Source organism: Bos grunniens, chromosome 1, assembly GCF_055505025.1.
Source record: "Bos grunniens cultivar Pamir isolate PY7600 chromosome 1, Bosgru_T2T1.0, whole genome shotgun sequence".
In the NCBI taxonomy this organism is placed as follows: domain Eukaryota; kingdom Metazoa; phylum Chordata; class Mammalia; order Artiodactyla; family Bovidae; genus Bos; species Bos grunniens.
The window spans coordinates 93567314-93590446 of record NC_141165.1 but is presented as its reverse complement, the minus strand read 5'-3'; the positions used below and the strand labels follow the sequence as shown (position 1 = coordinate 93590446).

General features: G+C 39.1%; 1 protein-coding gene across 14 annotated transcripts in view; it reads right to left on the bottom strand.

Moving 5' to 3' along the window:
* IGSF11 (immunoglobulin superfamily member 11) overlaps window positions 1-23133 on the bottom strand; it is a 260051-nt gene that overhangs the window by 8823 nt on the left and 228095 nt on the right. For 9 of the 14 annotated variants that reach the window (XM_086404722.1, XM_086404733.1, XM_086404698.1 and 6 more), the window contains 3 exons: window positions 14038-14201; window positions 12461-12668; window positions 9086-9241 (listed from right to left, as the gene is read on the bottom strand). In XM_086404722.1, the coding sequence (XP_086260848.1) occupies window positions 9086-9241; window positions 12461-12668; window positions 14038-14076 (403 nt within the window). In that variant the 5' untranslated portion in view covers window positions 14077-14201. Of the gene's footprint in view, window positions 1-8240; window positions 8359-8481; window positions 8664-9085; window positions 9242-12460; window positions 12669-13984; window positions 14202-23133 lie in introns of those variants that run through there. The other 5 variants (XM_086404743.1, XM_086404757.1, XM_086404792.1 and 2 more) reach the window with 4 other exon arrangements.

The window sequence follows — 23133 nt, the reverse complement described above, 5'->3', positions numbered from 1 at the left end:
TGTGTTCTAGACTCATGGTGGAACCTGTTCTGCCACTGGCTAGCTAGGTGGTCACGGATGTGCCACCTCTTCCTCTGTAGGCTTCCATGAGGACTAAGTGAGATAATGCACAGTGCCTGGGAAGGCTTCTATGTAGGAATTTCCTCTTGGCATGGCTTTATAAATTTATATCTTTTTCTGATTTATGAGGAAAGTCAAGAAATTGGGAAAATGCTAAATGTCTCAAAATTCCAATAAATATTAATACTCAGGATTTGAGGTTGAGAGATCAGACTTAACAAAATCAGATTATTCAATATGTTATATGATTTATGCATTTTTAAAATAATAAGTGACCATAATAATTGAGTCATTTCTTATATAAAATTCAGAATTATTCTACATAAAAAATAATGCATACATGGTTTATTATTTGCACAACATATGATATATATTATGACATATCTCAAAATTCTCCAAGCCAGGCTTCAGCACTATGTGAACCATGAACTTCCTGATGTTCAGGCTGATTTTAGAAAAGGCAGAGGAACCAGAGATCAAATTGCCAACATCCGCTGGATCATAGAAAAAGCAAGAGAGTTCCAGAAAAACATCTATTTTTGCTTTATTGACTATGCCAAAGCCTTTGACTGTGTGCATCACAATAAACTGTGGAAAATTCTGAAAGAGATGGGAATACCAGACCACCTGACCTGCCTCTTGAGAAATCTGTATGCAGGTCAGGAAGCAACAGTTGGAACTGGACATGGAACAACAGACTGGTTCCAAATAGGAAAAGGAGTTCGTCAAGGCTGTATATTGTCACCCTGTTTATTTAACTTATATGCAGAGTACATCATGAGAAATGCTGGGCTGGAGGAAGCACAAGCTGCAATCAAGATTGCCGGGAGAAATATCAATAACCTCAGATATGCAGATGATACCACGCTTATGGCAGAAAGTGAAGAGGAACTCAAAAGCCTCTTGATGAAAGTGAAAGTGGAGAGTGAAAAAGTTGGCTTAAAGCTCAACTTTCAGAAAATGAAGATCATGGCATCTGGTCCCACCACTTCATGGGAAATAGATGGGGAAACAGTGGAAACAGTGTCAGACTTTTTATTTTTCTGTGCTCCAAAATCACTACAGATGGTGACTGCAGCCATGAAATTAAAAGACGCTTACTCCTTGGAAGGAAAATTATGTCCAACCTAGACAGCATATTCAAAAGCAGAGACATTACTTTGCCAACAAAGGTTCATCTAGTCAAGGCTATGGTTTTTCCTGTGGTCATATATGGATGTGAGAGTTGGACTGTGAAGAAGGCTGAGCGCCGAAAAATTGATGCTTTTGAACTGTGGTGTTGGAGAAGACTCTTGAGAGTCCCTTGGACTGCAAGGAGATCCAACCAGTCCATTCTGAAGGAGATCAGCCCTGGGATTTCTTTGGAAGGAATGATGCTAAAGCTGAAACTCCAGTACTTGGGCCACCTCATGCGAAGAGTTGACTCACTGGAAAAGACTCTGATGCTGGGAGGGATTGGGGGCAGGAGGAGAAGGGGATGACAGAGAATGAGATGGCTGGATGGCATCGCTGACTCGATGGATGTGAGTCTGAGTGAACTTTGGGAGTTGGTGATGGACAGGGAGGCCTGGCGTGCTGCGATTCATGGTGTTGCAAAGAGTCGGACACGACTGAGCGACTGATCTGATCTATTTTAATAATATGTAAAAAGTTATTTCAATTAAATGCAAATGTTTGATAATAAGAAGTAATAAAAATCGGAATATTAACACAAAATAAAACCTATTTAAAAATCCAAAGATAATATGACAAACACTTAATATTTAAACTCTGTCATTCTTTTTTTTTGTTTTTTGTTTTCTTTTTTTTCCTTAATTTTATTTTTAAACTTTACAATATTGTACTAGTTTTGCCAAATATCGAAATGAATCCGCCACAGGTATACATGTGTTCCCCATCCTGAACGCTCCTCCCTCCTCCCTCCCCATACCATCCCTCTGGGTCGTCCCAGTGCACCAGCCCCAAGCATCCAGTATCGTGCATCGTACCTGGACTGGCAACTCGTTTCATACATGACATTATACATTTCAATGCCATTCTCCCAAATCTTCCCACCCTCTCCCTCTCCAACAGAGTCCATAAGACTGTTCTATACATCACTGTCTCTTTTGCTGTGTCGTACACAGGGTTATTGTTACCATCTTTCTAAATTCCATATATATGTGTTAGTATACTGTATTGGTGTTTTTCTTTCTGGCTTACTTCACTCTGTATAATAGGCTCCAGTTTCATCCACCTCATTAGAACTGATTCAAATGTATTCTTTTTAATGGCTGAGTAATACTCCATTGTGTATATGTACCACAGCTTTCTTATCCATTCCTCTGCTGATGGGCATCTAGGTTGCCTCCATGTCCTGGCTATTATAAACAGTGCTGCGATGAACATTGGGGTACACGTGTCTCTTTCCCTTCTGGTTTCCTCAGTGTGTATGCCCAGCAGTGGGATTGCTGGATCATAAGGCAGTTCTATTTCCAGTTTTTTAAGGAATCTCCACACTGTTCTCCATAGTGGCTGTACTACTTTGCATTCCCACCAACAGTGTAAGAGAGTTCCCTTTTCTCCACACCCTCTCCAGCATTTATTGCTTGTAGACTTTTGGATCGCAGCCATTCTGACTGGTGTGAAATGGTACCTCATAGTGGTCTTGATTTGCATTTCTCTGATAATGAGTGATGTTGAGCATCTTTTCATGTGTTTGTTAGCCATCTGTATGTCTTCTTTGGAGAAATGGCTATTTAGTTCTTTGGCCCATTTTTTGATTGGGTCATTTATTTTTCTGGAGTTGAGCTGTAGGAGTTGTTTGTATGTTTTTGAGATTAGTTGTTTGTCAGTTGCTTCATTTGCTATTATTTTCTCCCATTCTGAAGGCTGCCTTTTCACCTTGCTAATAGTTTCCTTTGTTGTGCAAAAGCTTTTAAGTTTAATTAGGTCCCATTTGTTTATTTTTGCTTTTATTTCCAATATTCTGGGAGGTGGGTCGTAGAGGATCCTGCTGTGATGTATGTCAGAGAGTTAAACTCTGTCATTCTAAAAGAAAATTTAAAAACATGATACAGCATTAAGTATCCAACAGCCTTGATCTTTGTTTCATGCCAAATTTTTCAGACATAGAAAATTTTATTTCCTTTTTGTGTTGATGTTGGTTGAATTAAGATGGAGATGGAAAAGGGAAACAGCAAAAAATTACACAGTAGGACTGTGGATCTGTCAGTTATGTCTTCTTTTTTTCAACCTAGCCTGGGCCTCTGTTGTTTATAAGTTGTTAAATTTCACTGCTTCTCTATGCTTAATATGCACTTTTGTGTTAACTGTTACTGGCTATTTAACTGGTTTCTTTGCTGTTCATCTAAAGCATGGGGCACGCTCCTGCCTCAGGGACTTCATTCACCTGGCTGTTCCTTCTACCCAGAATGCTCTCCAGCCCTGATATTCACATGCCTAATTCCTTTAACATCTTCCAATCTTTGCTAGAATATGATCTTCTCTAGGAGGCTTACCCTAAGAATCTTTTTCAAATTTCAGCTCCTCATGCCTTAGCTAATCCATTTTACATTCACCTATTTTTCCCCTAATGAATTTATCACCTTGTAACAGTCTCTGCAAGTTACTGATTTATTATGTTCAATCTCCCTCCATTAGAATTCAAGCTCTATAAGGGGAAGGATTTATGTTCACTGACGTGTTTCTAGCACCTAGAAGAGTGCTGGAAACTAGTAGGTGCCCAACAAGCATATGTTAAATTAACAAATGAATTCAGAGCAAAAATGAAAAAATAAGTATACAAGACTATACTTGAGTGAAAAAGCTAGTGGGAAACTCAACATTCAAAAAACTAAGATCATGGCACCCAGTCCCATGGTACCCAGTCTATTTCATGGTAAACAGAAGGGGGAAAAGTAGAAGCAATGACAGATTTTATTTCTTAGGCTCCAAAATCAGTGCGGATGTTGGCTACAGCCATGAAATTAAAAGACACTTGCTCCTTGGAAGGAAAGCTATGACAAACCTAGACAGTGCATTAAAAAGCAGAGATAACAGTTTGCTGATAAAGGTCCATATAGTCAAAGCTATGGTTTTTCCAGTAGTCATGTACAGATATGAGAGGTGGACCATAAAGAAGGCTGAGCACCAAAGAATCGATGCTCTTGAACTGTGGTTCTGGAGAAGAGTCTTGAGACTCCCCTGGACTGCAAGGAGATTAAACCAGTCAAATCTAAAGGAAATCAACCCTGAATATTCATTGGAAGGACTGATGCTGAAGCTCCAATATTTTGGACACTTAATGAGAAGAATTGACTCATTGGAAAAGATCCTGATGCTGGGAAAGATCAAAGGCAAAAGGGGAAGCAGGTGGCAGAGGATGAGATGGTTGGATGGCATCATTGACTCAATGGACATGAATCTGAGAAAACTCCAAGAGAGAGTAAAGGACAGGGAAGCCTGGTGTGCTGTGCAGTCCATGAGGTGGCAAAGAATCAGACAAGACTTAGAGACTGAACAACAACAACATACAAAAGTATAAATAAAATCAAAAGTTTGGTTTAGGTAGGATTGATTAAAAACATAAAGATGAAAAGGAGCAACAGAATTAGGAATGAAAAGGGGAACATATATGCAGAGTTTTAAAATTCATGAGGGAGTAATAATAATGATAATATAAATGCTAGTATTTATTAAGTGCTTATACATGCCAGATGTTGTGCTAAACATTTTACATGTGCTATCATTTAATCTTTATTTCACCCTGTGAGATAGTTACTATCATTGTCTCCATTTTACACAGAAGACGACCAAGGCTGTCACACAGCCAGTGGTTCCTGGAGCTGTGATTCCAAACCACATTCTCTTGACTCCAAAACCTGCACTCTTACATACACATTTGTGTTTTCACATAGAGAATACAACTTGACGCTACTATGCATAAGCATAGACAAAAGAGACATTTTATAGAAAAATAAAGATATAGAAAATCTTAATAAACCTACTACATTAGAGAAACTAAATCAGTAGTCAAAGAGCTATCAAAAAAAAAAAAAAAAAAACCCAACAACAAAACAAGGCAAAGCTTTGACAAGCAAATTCTACAAAATCATCCAATAACCTAAGTTTTCTTATCCATACTGTTTCAGAGCATGGAAAAATGAGGAAGGGCTACCCAACTCAATTTATGAGGGTTTACTATACTCTGATACTACAACTCAAGCAAGGATAATAGAAGACAGAAAAATATGGGCCGTTCTCACTTATGATCACAGATGATCAAGTTTTATTAAACTTGATGAGATGTTCTATTAAACAGATGAGAAAGTCCTATTAAAATATAAGCATACCAAATATTAGTAATTTATTTTAAAATAATGACAAATAGAATTTATTCCAAAAGAGGAGGGTGGTTTAAAGTTTGGAAATATATTAATGCAGTTCACTTATTGACACTGGGGGTGTATAATTCTTTATTGTGGAGGTTGACCTGTGCCTCACAATGCTCAGTAGCATCCCTGGCCTCTACCCACTGGCTGCCAGTAGCATCTTCCTCCCAGCTGTGACAACTGAAAGTGTCTCCAGACATCGCCAAGTGAAACTGTCCCTGGATCAGAACCACTGATGCAGAGGCTGATGTACTGTCTCAATGGGACCTGGGCCAACTGTACAGGCCTAATGGAACGAGGGCCAAACTGATGCATTTTGCTTCAAATAATATCCATCAAACATAGTTTTCACTCCTTTTAGAATTCAAAGTATTTATATGCCAAAAGGACAATACTAAATCCACTTTGTAATTCTTCTGTATAAAAACAAACTGCATCTCCAAAGAATGCTGGTTCTAAATTTATTCAGTCTTTAGCATCCACATATAAACTATACGAAAACAACTTTTTGGTAACTTTTATTGTGGCATAACTTTTAGTTTACAGAAAATTGAAAGAATACTACCAGGAATTCTTGTGTATCATATATCATCTACTCGGATTTAACAGTTATTTATATTTTGTCCTATTTGGTTATTATTTCCTCAGTACTTACAGAAATATCTTCCTGGACCATGTAAGAGCAAGTAGAAGACACTACACCTTTTTACCACTAAGTACTTAGTACTTCCTAAGGACAAAGACATTACATAATCACAGTACAAGTATCAAAGTCAAGAAATTATATATTGCTACAACAGTATTATCTCATGCAGTTTAAACTCAGATTTTGTCAACTGCCCAGTAACATCCTTTAATAGCTGTTTCTTCCCCTGTCTAGTTTGTAATCTAGGATTCGGTATTACACTTAGTTGTTTTAACTCTTTGGTCTCTTTATTAACTTTGTATTTTGTACTGGGGTATAGCCAATTAACAATGTGATAGTTTCAGGGGAACAGCAAAGGGACTCAGCCATACATATACATGTACCCATTCTCCCCCAAACTCCCCTCCCATCCAGGCTGCCACATAACATTGAGCAGAGTTCCCTGTGCTGTACAGTAGGGCCTTGTTGGTTACCCACTTACATACAGCAGTGTGCACCCGTCCATCCCAAACTCCCCAACTATCCCTTCCCCCACCCCCCTCGCCCCCACCTAGCAACCATTAAGTTTGTTCTCTGACTCCTCAGTCTCTTTAAGTCTAGGACAGTTTGCCTGTCCTCATTCCCTGCTGGATATTTCCTTGTGATTGGACTCAGGTGATGTGTTTTGACAGAAACACTGAAGCAATGATGCTGTGTCCTTCTCAGACCAGAAGACATGAGGCATCCAACAGCAGTTTGTCACAACACTGCTTGTGTGGTTACAGTGGTGTCCACCAGGCCTCTCTACTATAAAGTTCCTATTTATTCTTTGTGATTAGTAAGTTATTTGTGGGAAAATACTTTGGAACTAGTAAACATGTTTCTCATCAAACAACAGCTCCTATTTTGACATTGGGGATGATTTTCTGTCATTCCTTCTACCGACATTGGTAGCCATTCTAATGTAAGAAAATGCTCTTCTTTCTTCCCCATTTATTTATGTCTATCAGCAGGGATTCAGGGATTCTCACTGTATTCAGTGGATTACATTATTATTTCAATGTTCACACTGTCCCAGCTTTGTCCTAGAAGGAGCTCCTTCAAGCTAGCCCCTATACATGGTCAATTCTAATCCCCAAATATTATGCCCTGTCACTACTCAGACTTCTGGGGTGCCCTCTTCTGGAGTCAGTTACTCTTTTCTCAGGAATGCATACTGAATTTATATTAAGCAAATGTATACACATTAGTAAGTTAAATCTTCTAAAAGAACTCTAAGTTATTTTGGGATTATATGCTATTTTGTCTACTGCATTAATGCAGATATTAAGAGGTAAATTTAATTAAAAATCAGACTCATTTAATGTGTATTATTATAATAGATGAAGTTAAGTCTGATAACCAATCCAGAGTTGGAATTACAAGACACATGCTGTCATCTTTGGCATTCATGTTCACTTTCACAGCTCAAGTACCAAAGAATATGTAAGTTGCAAAGAATATATCAAGACATTTGACTAATATCTATTTATTCAGAAACAAGTAGGTATGGAAGGCTCTTTCTACAGATACTCACAAGTTACATACAACCATTTTTAAACTTTCATTTGTAATTCCAAACTCAGCCCAATATTTCAAAGAAATGTTATAAATCATTAGAATCTTAATGCTCTAACACAGAGGTGTTGGAGATGATATTGTTAAATCCCTTTATTTTACAAAAAGACAACACACACACAAAAAGGATAACACAGACCCAAAGAGGTGAACTGTTGTAGAAATAGTTATTGGAAAATCTAGGACTTGAATATAGTTTTCAGGATTTAAAGACAAGAGCTATTCTAAACATGCCACTTACAACATTAAGATTAATAGATCAGTCCACACACACACACACAAAAAAAGCTATTCAGCCTCACAGTATGGTTAAAACATCTAGCAATAAACAATCAGTAGGGAACAACAGCATTGCAGTAATCATTATTAGAATAACCCAGAAGTTACTATGGTGAAAAAAAAACTTTTTAAAATAATACTGGGATAGGTTAATTAAAAAGTGATAGGAAGATCCATTAATAATTTCTGTGGGGATTCTTAAAGGAAACTGAAAAGCTCTTAAGAGGCTGGTGATCTTGGTTCTTTAATGTCCAACTTCACCATAGAACTTAGGACTTTTCTTCCCATGACAAGTATACACCATCAATATGATTCAAACTTATCAAGCATAACTAAGGTTGTTTGGGACCTCTCCATTAACTGTCAGCTCCTTAAGTTAAGATCTGTAAATCTTCCCTGAGAATGCTAGAAGAGATATGATCTGTTTTAGAGGTGATGTAACACACAAGATAGCAAAAATTTATTTCCTTGAAACAGAAATTATATGTATAATTCTAGAATTTCCCTCATTTCATAAATTTTCCTCAGTTTTCAAGGGTGTTCCCTTTAATATCAAACCTAAGCAGCTGGATTTACATGCAGAAAGCCCTTGATGATACTCATGTCTCCTCCATCTTTACCTGTCTGCTGTGATCAACTCCTGGATCTCCCATGATCTGAGGCCTTTTCCTGCTCTCTTTCCCATCTTCCTCCTCTAATTAGACTTGAGGCTGAAAAGGATGATTAACCCCCTCATGACTATGTGGATGTTTCTCATACTAACATAGGCAATCATTTCTTAAGTAGGAAGTAAATTCTCAGTTACAAACTTCAAGGATTATTTTACAGTTAGCAATTCAAAGAAACTACCAATTAGCTATTTTAAATCTTCACTACAAAGAAACAGAATTTCCATATATAGTTACCACTGGATAAGATACATTTCATAAAGTCAGCAATGAGAAGATTAAAGAAAATATTTTTATAATCTTTAAAGCTGAAAACACAAAACAATCCTGATAGCTTTTCAGCAGTTACAAATACAGTGTGTTCTTTTTCAAAATCTATTAAAGTTAATTACTTTGTGAATCACCTGAGAATTGAAATTTTTCCATGATAATGAATTAAATAAACAAAGCAACACCATACATACCCTGAGTGGCTGTTGGAGGTAGTTTGAGGGTATTGTCTAACTTCTCCCAAAGGTAAGTTGGTCGAGGAATGCCTTCCTCTGAGCTACAGAGCAGGATGACATCGCTGCCGATATCCTGTGACCCTTGGATTTGGCAGTGTGGGGCAGAAGGGGGAACTGTAACAGGAAGAGTAAGTAACAGACGATACATTTACCATGAGCCAGAGGATGACAGCAGAGACATCAACATTCAGCACACTGGAACCTCAGATAGCACTGTTGGGGAACACATACCAGAAGACCACCTCATGAGCAAAGCCAGTGAACACTGTACTATTCACAGGACTTGGTCACGAGTGCAGGGCCGACAACTTCGGCTGGCAGGGAGCAAATATGTAAAAAAGGCAACAGCGTCTGATTATATTTTCAAGATACCCTATGGTTTTAGTTTCACTGTTTTTTTCCTCCAAAGATCTGTACTCAAATGATTTTTAAAATCCTTCTGTCAACGTATTGCTTTTAAAAGAATTACTGAATTCACACAAGTTCACAGCGGCATTATTCACAATAGCTAAAAGGTGGAAATAACCCAAGTGTCTATAGATGGATGGATGAACAAAATATAGTATGGGCATACAATGGAATATTTAGCCTTGATAAGTCAGGAAATTCTGACACAAGCTACAACATGGATGAAGCTAGAGAATGTTAAGTGAAAAAATTCAGTTATAAAAAGACAAATAATGTATGACTCAACTTATATGTGGTCCCTGCTGCTGCTGCTAAGTCACTTCAGTCGTGTCCGACTGTGTGTGACCCCATAGACGGCAGCCTACCAGGCTCCCCCGTCCCTGGGATTCTCCAGGCAAGAACACTGGAGTGGGTTGCCATTTCCTTCTCCAATGCAGGAAAGTGAAAAGTGAAAGTGAAGTCGCTCAGTCGTGTCTGACTCTAGCAACCCCATGGACTGCAGCCTACCAGGCTCCTCCATCCATGGGATTTTCCAGGCAAGAGTACTGGAGTGGGGTGTCATTGCCTTCTCCGATATGTGGTCCCTAGGGTACTGAAATTCACAGAAAAAGAAAACAGAACAGTGATTTCCAGCAGCTGAGGGGACGGAAAAATGTCATTTAATGGGCAGAGTTTTATCTTTGCAAGTTGAAGAAAGTTGTGGAGATTAGTCCAAACATCACTGAATTGCTCAATAAAAAACTGGCTAAGATGGTAAATTTTTGTTATATTTTACCACAATTAAACTTTTTTAGTTGATGAAAGAACCCATTTGTAAAGAAGATATTTCAAGGACAATCCGGAGCATCCACCTTCTCTAAGCACTTCTGTCTCCCCAAGTGAGCTCAGTGTAGCCACTTCTACCACAAATACCCATTTACTCCGGGATTCCCTGGCACATGCTCCCCCTTTTCCCTTCCACGGCTGAGTTACTCAGGGATACCAGGGTTGGCGGTTCTTGTCGTTTTCCTTCTTCAGACGAGAAAATGCTATAGCTCCCGTGCCTTGTTCTCACAGTCTTCAAACTATCATTTGCTCAAATATATTAAACTTACACAGACTTTAAAACACTCATGTACTAAATACAGAATACTGTTGGGATTTAACATTATTTTGATATTCACACATATAGTGTAGATAATGAGCTTCCCACATGATTCAGGTCACCTTCAAGTAATTATTTTGGGTTTCCTCTCGTAGCGTCACAGTGGCAGTGCTAAGTCAGTAAATTGAGGTTGGTTTATCCATTACAGCAGTTAAGATCCCCTGAGATTTTTCAGTCTTTCTACCTGTACCCTTTCAGTGTTTTCTCTCCCCCCACCCATTTTCTCTCCTGGTTCCTCTGTATAGAGCATTCATTTTCTACGCATTCATTCATTTTTTTCAGGGTTGAACACATTTATTGAAAAGTCACTAGCATTACAAGTGCATCACCCACTTATATTTAAACTCTACTGCACACAATACCTAATATGAGAGTCCAAGCCATGGGCTTAGTTTATATTTTTATTTGCTTGCTTTTTTTACTATAAACTACCACCTTCTTCCTTTAGTGTTCTTTCTTGGAAAAGTTTGTGTTTCACATCCTTTGTGTCCTTGTCTTTCTTAATGATAATAAAATGTCCATGTGTTACTATCAAGTAGCAGATATACTTGAACCTCACTGTGACTCCCCCTACTATAGAACAGAAGTTGGTATAAAGTTAGTGTGTCTGGTTTCGTTAGTAGAGTTAACTGTGTTCTTAACTAGAGTTAAGACCAATGTTAAGGTGCTTTTAGCCAAGAGTAGCTGGCAGGGTAAGTGGGTATTGTTCCTTGAAATATCTTCTTTACAAATGGGCTCTTTCATCAACTAAAAAAGTTTAATTATGGTAAAATATAACAAAAATTTACCATCTTAGCCAGTTTTTAATTGAGCAATTCAGTGATGTTTGGGCTCCTCTGTTCATGGGATTTACCAAACAAGAATACTGGAGTGAGTAGCCATGTCCTTCTCCAGGGGATCTTCCCGACCCAAGGATCAAACCTGGGTCTCCTGCATTGCAGGCAGATTCCTTACCGACTGAGCCACTAGGGAAGCCCACACAACCTTGGAAAAGGCTCTAAATCTATTTGGTCTCAGTATTAAGACTGAGTTGATCATATAATTTATCATTCAAACAATGATATTTTTGAAAGCAAAAGGAGGTATTATCAAAATTCTGCCAGAACAAGAGTTGAAGCTTAGAAGAGTCGTGGGCCTATTTAGCATCACATAAACAGCAAGTGGTAGCAAATTTATTCTCATGTGTGCGAAGCTCCCTGCTCCCTACACATTATCAAACATTCATGATTTAATTTGCATCCAACAATGTCTTATTCTATAAAAGCTTGGGCTTCCCAGGTAGCACTAATGGTAAAGAACCCGCCTGCCAATGCAGGAGATTCAGGAGACACGGGTTCAATCCCTGGGTTGGGAATATCAAATGGAGGAGGGCATGGTAACCAACTCCAGTATTCTTGCCTGAAGAATCCCATGGGTAGAGGAGCCTGGTGCCACAGTCCACAGGGTCACAAAGAGTCGGACATGACTAAAGTGACTAGGCACACACATAAAAGCTTAGGAAAAGTGAGGGGCTACTTTTGATGGTATTTTTACTGCCTTTCTCCACCTTCAGGAAAAGTCATTTAAGAAGTAAGCTTTTGAGAACCACCTGAAATGGAGTAATGGGTGCAGAAACTATATGAAGAAGCACAGAGAAGCAGAGTCCAGATGTGGCTACAAAGAGAGAGGACAGGAAAAAGACACAGCAGTCAGAGTGTGCAGAAGAAATGGCAGAAGTAAATGTGCTTGGGAGTAAATTTGTAAGTAAAGCCAAAGTACCTGGAACATGTCCTGTCACTCACCTAAAACTGTGAGACCAGTGACCCCAATATTCCTGCCACCTCTATCTGGAAGGTTGTTAACCAAACACTGGTAGGTGCCTGTATCTGACAGCTGAGTGTTGTTAATGAAGATGGAGACATTGGTGGCTGGCATGGTGCCTGTAAATCCTACCCGCCCATGGAACCGGGGGGCACCGTCAAACATCTGTCCACCTTGATAGAGAATGACCTGCAAAGGAAAGCAAAAGAAATCATCTGGCCAATGCATCTCCTTTTAGACACATAACAGTAACTATACAGTAAAGAGCAGACTATACCAAACATTGCAAAATTTTATTTCTAATCTTAGAGTTGTCACCAACGTTTTACTACAGCACCTATCTGTAAGTATCCAGGGGTTTTAAATTCCTACATACCAAACTGGAACAACACTGTATCCTTACCTAACTCATCAGAATATATAAAGTGCATTTTATGATACCTTACTATTGGTCCATAAATATTTTTACCAGTTCAAAAAATTAATTGCACAATAAAAAGTTAAACTAGCACTGACAGTCTCATGCTTACTAGGTCACAAAATGATAAGATCAAGTTATAGACTGAGTATAAATGAATGTCAAAAAAGGGAAGAAGAGTTACAATCCATGACTGCTTTTCTTATATCAATTTATTTATTAAAGTCAACTATTCATGAGAGAGGACTCAGAATGAAGTTGCAGAAAGCTCTTTGGGCTGACGGTGAGGTACCTGGTTCATCCGAGCTCTCTCTGCCTGTAAATATTTGAGTGTCGTCAAGTCTTCCCTTGCCTTTATCACTGACTCCTCAAATGATGAGGTTGAACAAAATGATCTCAGTCTCATTATGAAAGGCCCATGGACTAAAGAACTAGAAGAAGTTACTGTTAAACACATCTATTTAAATTTCCTATCAGAAAACCTGGATTATCAAATATTTTTAGGCAGTAAAAATCCTATTGAAGCAGAGAAACTTCATAACAGAAATAAGTTAACTTTGGGAAGGAAAGGTATAGTCATGGTCACAATTCACTAATTTTCTGAACATTATTTTCTGTAGTGGGTATCATATGTAATGGGGTCTTTTACCTATAACTGATATAGCTTATGAGGCAGTAGCTTCTATTTGAACTTCCTGGAAGATGACTAGTGTGCCTGGCCTTATTTTAAAATACTTCTGCAATTAACCAAATAAATCAAGTACTATTAATACTATCTAAAGTTACTTCCTTAATACTATTATCCACCTATGTCAGTGCTAGTCCCTTCGTGTCAAAATATATCTTTCTTTTACTGTCTCAGTATTTCCTATCAACAATGTCTTCTGACAAGATTCCAGATTCCTACATATTCCTCAGAAGGATCCTCCTGACATGTGTTAACTTTTTTTAGTCTTTCAGAAAGAGGATAGCTTCTTTTGATAGTTGGCTAATAATGTAGGAACAGGACTTAAAACAGCACAGGCATACTGAAAGTATCACCTTATTCTAGAAATCAAATATGTATTCAAAACACTTTCCTACCCACCTCTTATAAAAAGATTAAAATTTCAGTGGCAGCACAGGATGGAACAGAAGTACCTGCTCAGGCTGGTTTGCATTGGAGAGAGGAATGACCATCCAAATGACATTGAGGTTAATGAGGGCGGCGCTGGTGGTGAAAGTGCAGGGCAGGACTGCTGTCTGACCCCGGGCAACTTGAACACTCCCAGGGCTCTCAGAGACTTCCAGGGAAGCTGCAACACCTAGAGAAGAAGGACAGGAGGTCATGTGATAGACCAAATCCCTTCAGAGAAAGTTCGTGTTTTATATTGTCAGTAACGTAGACAGACTGACATGACAGTACTTATTAAACATCTACTGACCATTCACTAAGTCAAAGTAATAAAAACTGTTTACCCCTTTACCTCTTAGAGACTATAAATAAAAAATTTTAGAAGGTACTTATTTATTTTATAAGACACTATATTATATTTGTCAGATTCGAATACAAACACGGAGAAATTAACCAAAAGCATTTGAGCAAAGTTTTAATGGTGATGAGGGATGAGACATAGACTGAAAACATTTTAAAGCATCATTGCACAATAGAACACTGTAAATTCAACAAAATATGTCCAGGATCTATACCCTAAAAACTATAAAATGCAATGAAAGAAATAAAAAAGAGACTAAATAAAAGGGCAGATATGCAACCCTCATGAGTTGGAAGATTCAGTATTGTTAAGACACCAATCCTACCCTAACTGGTCTACATATAGAGAGTAAAAACAATAAAAATTGAAGCAGACTTCCTGTAGATACTAATTATAAAACACATGAAAAGGCAAAGAACTAGAACAGCCAAAAGAATACCGAAAAAGAACAAATTTGGAGAAGTTGCACTATCTGATTTCAAAATTTTCTATAAATTGGCCATAGCAATCAAGACGGTGCAGTACTGGCATCAGAACAGAGCCCCAGACAAATGGCACAGGATTGACAGTTCTGAAATAAACCCTGTATTTATGATCAAACACTTTCAACAGAGGCAGAAGACAATTAAATGAGGGAAAAATAGTCTTTTCAACAAATCATACTGAAACAGTTCAATATTAATATGCAAAAAGTTTAACTCAGACCTTACCTCACCACATACACAAAAATCAATTCAAAAAATATATCATAAACCTGAATGTAAGCATTAAAGCTATAAAACTTCTAGACACAAATATAGGAGAAAATTTCTGTGGCCTTGGGTTAGTCAAAGAGGTCTTAGATGTGTCACCAGGACCATAAATTGTAAAAGAAAACAATAAACTAGACTTCATTAAAATTTTTAAACAGTTTGTACTTCAAAAGACTTAATTAAGAAGATAAAAAAATCAAAGTATAGAGTGGGAAAAATATCTGTAAATTACATATCTGATAAAGGGTTTGTATATAGAATATATAAAGAACTATTACAACTCAATAATAAGAAGACAAACAACCTAATATTAAAATGGGCAAAGTCTGAGTAAATATTTTAACAAAGGTAATTAGTAAGCACACGGAAAGATGCTCAGCATTATTACTCGCTAGGAAATTGCAAGTCGAAACCGTAATAAGGTACCATCACACAGCCACTGGAATGGCTATAATCCAGACAATATGAAGCGCTGATGAGAGTGTAGAGAAACTGGACTCCTCCCCTGGACTCCTCCCCATTTACTGCTGGTGGGAATGTAAAATGGTACAATAACTTCAGAAAATAGTTTCAGTTCCTTAAAACCATTTAACATAGACATGGAGTAAACTTACCATACAACCCAGAAATTTCATTCCTAGGAATCTACGCAAGTAAAATGAAAATATATGTCCATGCAAAGACTACGAATGCTTATAACAGCATTACTGATCTCATACTTGTGAATGGAAAAAATATAAATATCCATTAGCTGATGAATAAACAAAATGTGATATATCCATACAATGAAATACTACGCATAAATAAAAAGCAACAAGCTACTGATACATGTTACAACATGGATGAGCCTCTCAAAACCATTTTGCTAAGTAAAAGGACCCCAGATTCAAAAGCCTCAGTTCAGTTCAGTCGCTGAGTCATGTCCAACTCTTAATACATACTGCTGCTGCTGCTGCTGCTGCTAAGTTGCTTCAGACGTGTCCGACTCTGTGCGACCCCAAAGACGGCAGCCCACCAGGCTCCCCCGTCCCTGGGATTCTCCAGGCAAGAACACTGGAGTGGGTTGCCATTTCCTTCTTCAATGCATGAAAGTGAAAAGTGAAAGTGAAGTCGCTCAGTCGTGTCTGACTCTCAGCGACCCCATGGACTGCAGCCTACCAGGCTCCTCAGTCCACGGGATTTTCCAGGCAAGAGTACTGGAGTGGGGTGCCATTGCCTTCTCCGATATACTGCATTATTCCACTAATACGAAAAGTCCAGAAAAGGCAAATCTACAGCGAGAAGAGGCAAATCAGTGGCTTGGCTGCATGGGACTAGAGAGAAAGGAAAAGAGACTGAGGCAAATAGGTTCAGTGGAACTTTCCAGGGCAACGGAAAACTAAAACTGATTTATTCTGATGGCTGTGTGATCCTACAAATCTACTAAAAACAACGTAATTTTCTATTTACAATGGGTGAGTTCTTTGTAGTATAAATTATACCCCAGTATCGTTATTAAAATTCAAAAAAAGAAAACAGTAACTTACCAGAGCTAACTCCTGGCAAGTCAAAATCAACTGTTATCTCTTCTGAAAAGAATGCCCGCTCTCTGGGACTATAGAACAGTATGCGAATTACAGGAGGTTAAGTCAGAGGAATCCAACAAAGAAGTTATTCTAACTATGAAAAATACATTAAGTCCATGGCAGTATCTCAAACTGTTTTATTTTGAAGTGATATTATCTCAATTCTCCCAAAAAAGTAACAAAATAACATATTGTTATGATTACAATTAGTATTAAAAAAAATGTTCATAGCACCTTTCTTCTATAAAACTTCCTGTTCTTCATATATAGTCTGATGAAACTCTGGGGAGTTAAACTTGCAGGATAAAATGTTTCATAAAATAAGCCATCTGTGGTAGAATATAAAGTACTTGATAACATCAGGAAAAGTCTTTTAAGTTAAATAACATTAGGGAAAGTCTCTCAATTTTAAAAAGGAAAGTTGAAAGAACCTAAGAGGCAAACAGCGAAGGTTATTTGATCACAGAACAGGCACTGGCAGGAAAAAGCCACCTCCTGGGTAGAAATAGGTAAAGGGAGGGCATTTGTTCCAAAGATTATTATAAATGTAGTGGAGATTTTTTTTTTTTAAGTAAATGTGGGTGCTTCCCTGGTGGCTCAGTGGCTAAGAATCGGTTTGCCAATACAGAAGACACAAGTTCAGGCCCTAGTCCAGGAAGACCCCTCCTGCCACAGAGCAGCAGAGCTCACGCGCTACAACCACTGAGAGTGTGCTCCAGAGCCTGAGAGCTGCAGCTGCTGAGCCCGCAGGCCCAAAGCCCACTCTCCACAAGAGAAGCCACCGCCATGAGGAGCCCACACACCACAACCAGAGCAGCCTCCATGCACCACAGCTAGAGAAAAGCCCGTGCAGCAGTGAAGACCCAGCAGAGCCAAAACTCAATAGATAAATAAAATTTAAAAAGTAACCGTGGACACCAAACTGGCACAAAACCTCCATCGCTTCATTCTTGAGATGTTACTCCAAAGAAGCACAGGGGATGCGCCCCATCCCCTTTAACTGTACAGGATAACGTATACTCTCCATCCCCAAATCACTAATTTCAAGCTGAATTAGTGATTAGTGATTGAAATTACACCATCTTTGACTCAAATTTTAAAAAGAAAAAAGGGGGGCAGTGAAAGGTACAGAATGAAATATAGAGATGTAGGTGGGAAAACTACCGAAATATGGCAGGATTCCAGTAAAGGAAGAGGAGATTCGCAGGACCGGGGTCGGGGATGAGAAGCAGGAGCAGGTCTGCTGGCAGAGGGCAGACTCCGGGGTAGCAAAAGCTGTGCAAGACTGACTTCATTTACCTCGCGTTTTTTAACTTATTTATTTTTTTCTCAAGTACAGTTGAATTACAATGCTGTATACTTCTCTTTTTTACTTAAGGTTAACTATAATCTCAGGCACTGAGATAACTGCAGAAGAAATATTCTAGATAAACTGCTTTCAAAACTCGTAAAAGCATACGTTTGAAGTTGGGTAAGGCCTAGTTTGAAATCTGACTCTTTTATCTGCTCTGCTGTGGGGCCTCAAATAAGTCACTTATTCTCTGATTACACCACTTATTTGTAAAATAAGGCTAATATTTTCATCTTCAGAAGAGTGTAATGAAGGCGGCGCCTGATGCTGATGGCGGATGGTGACCACTCCCTCAGTCACTACTTTAGCTGACAACACACACAGCAAGTCTACATTGCTGTTACTCAGTCACTAATTTGTGTCCAACTCTTTTTGACCCCCATGCACTGCAGCACGCCAGGTTTTCCTGTCCTTCACTATCTCCCAGAGTTTGTTCAAACCCATATCCATTGAATCAGTGATGTCATCCAACCATCTCATCTTCTATGGCCCCCTTCTACTCCTGACCTCAATTGTTCCCAGTATCAGGGTCTTCTCTAATGAGTTAGCTCTTTGCATCAGGTGGCCAAAGTACTGGAGCTTCAGCTTCAGCATCAGTCCTTCCAATGACTATTCAATTAAGCACTAACTAAAGTGAAGAAGAACTAAAGATGAAACTTTAAAAAAAGAAGAACTCTTTTAAAGAACTTTTTTAAAGAAGAACTCTTGATGAAAGTGAAAGGGGAGAGTGAAAAAGATGGCTTAAAACTCAACATTCAGAAAACTAAGATCATGGCATCTGGTCCCATCATTTCATGGCAAACAGATGGGGAAACAGTGGCTGACTTTATTTTGTGGGGGCTCCAAAATCACTGCAGATGGTCATTTCAACCATGAAATTAAAAGATGCTTACTCCTTGGAAGGAAAGTTATGACCAACCTGGACAGCATACTAAAAAGCAGAGATATTACTTTGCCAACAAACGTCCATCTAGTCAAGGCTATGGTTTTTCCAGTAGTCATGTATGGATATGAGAGTTGGACTATAAAGAAAGCTGAGCGCCGAAGAATTGATGCTTTTGAACTGTGGTGTTGGAAAAGACTCTTGAGAGTCCCTTAGACTGCAAGGAGATCCAACCAGTCCATCCTAAAGGGAATCAGTCCTAAATATTCTTTGGAAGGACTGATGTTGAAGCTGAAACTCCAATACTTTGGCCACCTGATGTGAAGGGCTGATTCATTTGAAAAGATCCTGATGCTGGCCAAGATTGAGGGCAGGAGGAGAAGGGGACAACAGAGGATGAGATGGTTGGATGGCATCACTGACTCAATGGACATGGATTTGGGTGAACTCTGGGATTTGGTGATGGACAGGGAGGCCTGGCGTGCTGAGGTTCATGGGGTCATGACATGTCTAGTCGGACATGACTAGGCGACTGAACTGGAACTGGATATATAAACATATACATGTGCATACACATACAAACACTCTCTCCCTCATTTAATACTATGAAGTATTTTATGGCTTCCCAGGTAGCTCAGCTGGTAAAGAATCCTGCAATGTGGGAGACCTGGGTTTGATCCCTGGAGATCTTATGTATTTCATAGCTCATATATAAGATATTGAGGCCCAGAGAGAATAACAACCAGTTCTAGGTCACATAGTTCAGGGTCACATAGAAAGTGGTAAGCCTTGGTTTCAAATCCAAACACTTTATCTACAGAGAATGTATACTTAACTACCACACTTAACTAATTAACCACCACATAGCACATAGAGATCAGTCCATAAATGTTTATTATTACTGTCACTACTCTATTACAGAATCACAAAATTTTAAATTAGTATGGATTTTTGCATAAAGTCATCAGATGAAAACTCCCTCATCTGCTTCCAAACCTACAAGTCAGCTTCGATCTGCCTAGTCCTCTTTTTCCTCTCTCCTCTTAAAGAAGCTCATCTAAGGTGAACCCCACCCCCTCATCTGAGCATATTTTTTATATTCCATCCTCCTGGCCCTCTTAGTAACCTTATCACAGACTGTCCCCTCTTGTGTAACCTCAACCTCCCCTCTCCACACTTAAGACTTTCTGACAGCATTTAAGCATACTCAAGTATTTCCACTTAGTGCAAAATTCCTCCCTCCCTCCAGCCCATGGTTTCCTCCAGGGGCTGCCCTCTCTCTGATACCTCACCACAATCTGTTTGAAAGAGCGGCCTATACCCACTCTCTCCAGACTCTTCTACCATTCAGTCTTTAATCCACTCTGGCCAACATGACTTCTTAACAACAGTTCTCCCTAGGTTTCCCAGAGATCTCCTGATGGCTCCAAAACTCTTTAATTCATTCTTGGACTCTCAGGAGCATCTAACACTGATGACCATTTCCCTCTCCTTGAAACACAGTTTTCCTGTAGCTTTGGTGATACAATTTATTTCTGGTTTTCTTTCCATATCTGAATACTTCTCATATCTCCAAGTAGCTATCTCAAAGGTACCTCAAGTCAACTTGTCCAAGATCAAATTCTTGATCTTCACCCCCATGCCTGCATCCCCTATATACCTATCTGGCTCCTTTCTAGAGTTCCCTGTTCTAGCAAAGGGCTCAACTAGCAATCAAGTTGGACAAGTCAGAAATTTATACATCTTCATTGATTCTTTCTACTCTCTTACCATCACCCAAACCCAACCCATGATCAAATCTGATCCATTTTACCAATTAAATTTCTCTTGACTTCTTCAGTCAGAGCCTTTGCCCTGTCTTCTGCCTTTCCTCTGATTTGCTCTGCTCCACACCCAATGCTTTACTTAATAACCTCCTACTCGTGTCAGCAAATTTGGAAAACTCAGAACTGGCCACAGGACTGGAAAAGGTCAGTTTTCATTCCAATCTCAAAGAAAGGCAATGCCAAGGAATGCTCAAACTACCACACAATTGCACTCATCTCATATGCGAGTAAAGTAATGCTTAAAATTCCCCAAGCCAGGCTTCAGCAATATGTGAACAGTGAACTTCCAGATGTTCAAGCTGGTTTTAGAAAAGGCAGAGGAACCAGAGATCAAACTGCCAACACCCACTGGATCATCAAAAAAGTAAGAGAGTTCCAGAAAAACATCTATTTCTGCTTTAGTGACTATGCCAAAGCCTTTGACTATGTGGATCACAATAAAATGTGGAAAATTCTGAAAGAGATGGACATACCAGACCACCTGACCTGCCCCTTGAGAAACCTATGTGCAGGTCAGGAAGCAACAGTTAGAACTGGACAAGGAACAACAGACTGGTTCCAAATAGGAAAAGGAGTACATCAAGGCTGTATATTGTCACCCTGCTTATTTAACTTATATGCAGAGTACATCATGAGAAACGCTGGGCTGGAGGAAGCACAAGCTGGAATCAAGACTGCCGGGAGAAATATCAATAACCTCAGATATGCAGATGACACCACCCTTATGGCAGAAAGTGAAGAAAACTAAAGGGCCTCTTGATGAAAGTGAAAGAAGAGAGTGAAAAAGTTGGCTTAAAGCTCAACATTCAGAAAACTAAGATCATGGCATCTGGTCCCACCACTTTATGGCAAATAGATGGGGAAACAGTGGCAACAGTGGCAGACTTTTATTTTTCTGGACTCCAAAATCACTGCAGATGGTGACTGCAGCCATGAAATTAAAAGACACTTAACTCCTTGGAAGGAAAGTTATGACCAACCTGGAGAGCGTATTAAAAAGCAGAGACATTACTTTGCCAACAAAGGTCCGTCTAGTCAAGGCTATAGTTTTTCCAGTAGTCATGTATGGATGTGAGAGTTGGACTGTGAAGAAAGCTGAGCGCCGAAGAATTGATGCTTTTGAACTGTGGTGTTGGAGAAGACTCTTGAGAGTCCCTTGGACTGCGAAGAGATCCAATCAGTCCATTCTAAAGGAGATCAGTCCTGGGTGTTCACTGGTAGGACTGATTTTGAAGCTGAAACTCCAATACTTTGGCCACCTGATGTGAAGAGCTGACTCATCTGAAAAGACCCTGATGCTGGGAAAGATTGAGGGCAGGAGGAGAAGGGGACAACAGAGGATGAGATGGTTGGATGGTATCACCGACTCAATAGACATAGGTTTGTGTGAACTCCGGGAGTTGCTGATAGACAGGGAGGCCTGGCGTGCTGCAGTTCTTGGTTCGCAAAGAGTCGGACACAACTGAGCGACTGAACTGAACTCATTCTTCCTATTAACTCAAGTGTTATCTTCTAACAGAAAAGCCTTTCCTAACAACTTATGGAAAGATCAGGGTCTTGTAAAGCAGTGTTCTTTCATTTTGAATATATTCAACTTGTAATCATATTTTGATCAGTGTAATTAAGATAATTTCATTAGAATACTGTGAGGTACACGAATAACTCCAATACAGTAAGCCCACAATAAAAACTCAGTAAGTCAATTTGCACATGAAAATACTATGTGATCCAAAGAAATAGTCCTGACAAAGGTCTTAAAACTAGGACCTATTTCTTCTGACTTTTGATGGAGTATATTTTCTACCATTTCAAACTCTTCCCCAGAGCATATCTCCAAAAGCAAATGATATTATTACTTGTAGTATGATTAAGGTGATGGGGCACTTCTTTACCAAGAAGACCAAAACTGAGCAATTAAAAACTCAGTTTATTTGTAAACATTAATGTATCCGCTCTCCTGTCAGTCTCACATACACAGAACTTAACGTAAATAGTCTGCTATGTTCCTGAACTATCAGAATTCTCTATGAACAGAATTTGGCAAGTCATCCAACACCCTAAATGTCAGATATACGACACAAGATATCAAAACAAATTTTAAGACTGACTATACTGAAGGATTTGCACAAAGATGGCTGAAAACTGGCAATGCAACTTTTAGGACTACATAGAGAATAAACTGCTGAGGTGTGAATGTCAGTAAAGAAACTCTGCGGAGAGGTGTGGTATGCAGTCAGTTCCATTCCACTCCTAGCCAGCAAAAGGGCCTACTTTCCCTGAATCTGTCACGGCAAAGCACATCTGAGTGGATGAGAAGTGAACGCACGTAAGAGCTGGTGCAGGGTTGCCTTAGATTCTGTCTGAAAGGGCTGTCTAATGAGACT